The 2,699-nt window shown below is 42.9% G+C and overlaps 1 protein-coding gene across 1 annotated transcript; it reads left to right on the forward strand.

Annotated features, from left to right (window-relative positions):
- The first annotated feature begins 1,316 nt into the window (after positions 1–1,316).
- LOC129922915 (antho-RFamide neuropeptides type 2-like) lies at positions 1,317–2,331 on the forward strand. Its single transcript, XM_056011132.1, has one exon. It carries the CDS (start codon positions 1,317–1,319, stop codon positions 2,319–2,321), a length of 1,005 nt encoding a protein of 334 aa, XP_055867107.1. The 3' UTR covers positions 2,322–2,331.
- The last annotated feature ends 368 nt before the right edge of the window (positions 2,332–2,699 follow it).

The following is a 2,699-nucleotide window of genomic DNA, read 5'->3' on the forward strand; positions in this document are numbered from 1 at the left end:
AGACTGCGCAAAATGCTCATAAAAAGTCTATTTATAGATTGAACTCTAAATGCAAAGAAACAACTAATTGTGGCTCAACAATAATGGCTAAGATGGATTTTTATAAAGATCTAATCTCAAGGAAATTCTCTGCCGAACTAGGAGTCGACACCTTATTAAGGTTGTGACAGAGCGTCGCATGAGGTTTGCAGGACATGTTCTCCGAAAAAATGAATTACGCATAATAAGAATTTCGATAACATGGAGGCCATTACGAGGAAATCGCAAACAGGGACATCCTAGTGCAACTTGGCGCCACACTTTCATGTAGGTTCTCAGAGCAGGTGGGAAGAGGCTTCACACATTGCCAGTATCAGATTTTTGTGGAAGCAGCTTGCCGCCAAATGCGCTGATCGACGCGGGAGGATCTAAGTCAGTAGTAATAGCACATTAGGTTTTTGAAATAAAACATTTAAATAGCAGGATAATGCACTGTAGATAGCTCACAATATGCATTTTGTTGGCTTTCAATGCCGGATATGGTGCTTGGCGAACTCGCGGATCTCCCCCAGATTCCCTTTGCTGGCAATGGCGTGGATACTACATTTTTCCACTTACTCCAGAAAAGAATCTATTCTAGGGTACAATAAACGTCTTCCGAAAGAAAGAAGGGTCAGAATGTAATGAAGATTAATTATGTACACACACATCAAACCTGGTGTAAATAAAAAAGATATCACTAACATGTAAAATACACACACGGCTATCCTCACGGAAGTTTTACTTTTTGTATAAATTATAATCAACATGTTTACTCTTAAAAATCTGGATTCATGTTTGATTTCGCAATTTTTACAATTCTCCCAACTTAAGTTGTACTCTTGATCACGGGTGCAGTTTAGAAGTAAATATGTCTGACTTTAATAAACACTGAAATATGCAATTCATAAACTCAGTTTTAACATTAATCTAATTTTGCTATTTATCTCACTACAGCCATTGAGATTGCTACGATACCAACTACAACAACGACTACACCTTTCTCAGAGACGTCTTCTAAAATTCAACCAGACAACTCCAAATCTCCAAAGGATAAAAGCAAGAAGATACATGAAGGGACTAAAACACCAAACAAAGGAAAACAAGACGCCGAGGACAAAGGAAAACAAGGCGCCGAGAACAAAGGAAAACAAGGCGCCGAGAACAAAGGAAAACAAAGCGCCGAGAACAAAGGAAAACAAGGCGCCGAGGACAAAGGAAAACACGACTAAAAGTTGTTGTTTTTTTTCTAATTTCATCTCTAGTCTCCTAGCGCAAAGACTACACAACTCTTAGAAATGCCTGCCCCTATAGCCATTGAGATTCCTATGATACCAACTAATATTGAAACTAGAGTAAAGACTACACAACTGTTAGAAATACCTGCCCCTATAGCCACTGAGATTCCTATGATACCAACTAATATTGAAACTAGCTTAAAGACTACACAACTCTTAGAGACGCCTGCCCCTATAGCCATTGAGATTCCTATGATACCAACTAATATTGAAACTAGCGTAAAGACTACACAACTCTTAGAGACGCCTGCCCCTATAGCCATTGAGATTCCTATGATACCAACTAATATTGAAACTAGCACAAACACTACATCACTCTCAAAGACGTCTTCTAAAATTCAACCAGACTACTCCAAATCTCCAAAGGATAAAAGCAAGAAGATACTTGAAGGGACTAAAACACCAAACAAAAGAAAACAAGATGCCGAAGGTCAAGGAAAACAAGACGCCGAGGACAAAGAAAAACAAGAAGTCGAGGACAAAGGAAAACAAGGTGCCGAGGACAAAGGAAAACAAGGCGCCGAGGACAAAGGAAAACAAGGTGCCGAGGACAAAGGAAAACAAAGCACTGAGGACAAAGGAAAACAAGGCGCCGAGGACAAAGAAAAACAAGGTGCCGAGGACAAAGGAAAACAAGGCGCCGAGGACAAAGGAAAACAAGGCGCCGAGGACAAAGGAAAACAAGGCGCCGAGGACAAAGGAAAACAAGGCGCCGAGGACAAAGGAAAACAAGGCGCCGAGGACAAAGGAAAACAAGGCGCCGAGGACAAAGGAAAACAAAGCACTGAGGACAAAGGAAAACAAGGCGCCGAGGACAAAGGAAAACAAGGCGCCGAGGACAAAGGAAAACAAGGCGCCGAGGACAAAGGAAAACAAGGCGCCGAGGACAAAGGAAAACAAGGCGCCGAGGATAATGGAAAACAAGGTGCCGAGGACAAAGGAAAACAAGGTGCCGAGGACAAAGGAAAACAAGGCGCCGAGGACAAAGGAAAACAAGGCGCCTAGGACAAAGGAAAACAAGGCGCCTAGGACAAAGGAAAACAAGGCGCCGAGGACAAAGGAAAACAAGGCGCCTAGGACAAAGGAAAACAAGGCGCCTAGGACAAAGGAAAACAAGGCGCCGAGGACAAAGGAAAACAAGGCGCCTAGGACAAAGGAAAACAAGGCGCCGAGGACAAAGAAAAACAAGGCGCCGAGGATAATGGAAAACAAGGTGCCGAGGACAAAGGAAAACAAGGCGCCGAGGACAAAGGAAAACAAGGCGCCGAGGACAAAGAAAAACAAGGCGCTGAGGACAAAGGAAAACAAGGTGCCGAGGACAAAGGAAAACAAGGCGCCGAGAATAAAGGAAAACAAGGCGCCGAGGACAAAGGAAAACAAGGC

This window comes from Biomphalaria glabrata, chromosome 14 (genome assembly GCF_947242115.1).
Source record: "Biomphalaria glabrata chromosome 14, xgBioGlab47.1, whole genome shotgun sequence".
Lineage (NCBI taxonomy): Eukaryota > Metazoa > Mollusca > Gastropoda > Planorbidae > Biomphalaria > Biomphalaria glabrata.

What these genes read in the sequence shown, in the direction of transcription:
- LOC129922915 (XM_056011132.1), top strand. Translation starts at nt 1,317, where the DNA reads ATGCCTGCCCCTATAGCCATTGAGATTCCTATGATACCAACTAATATT.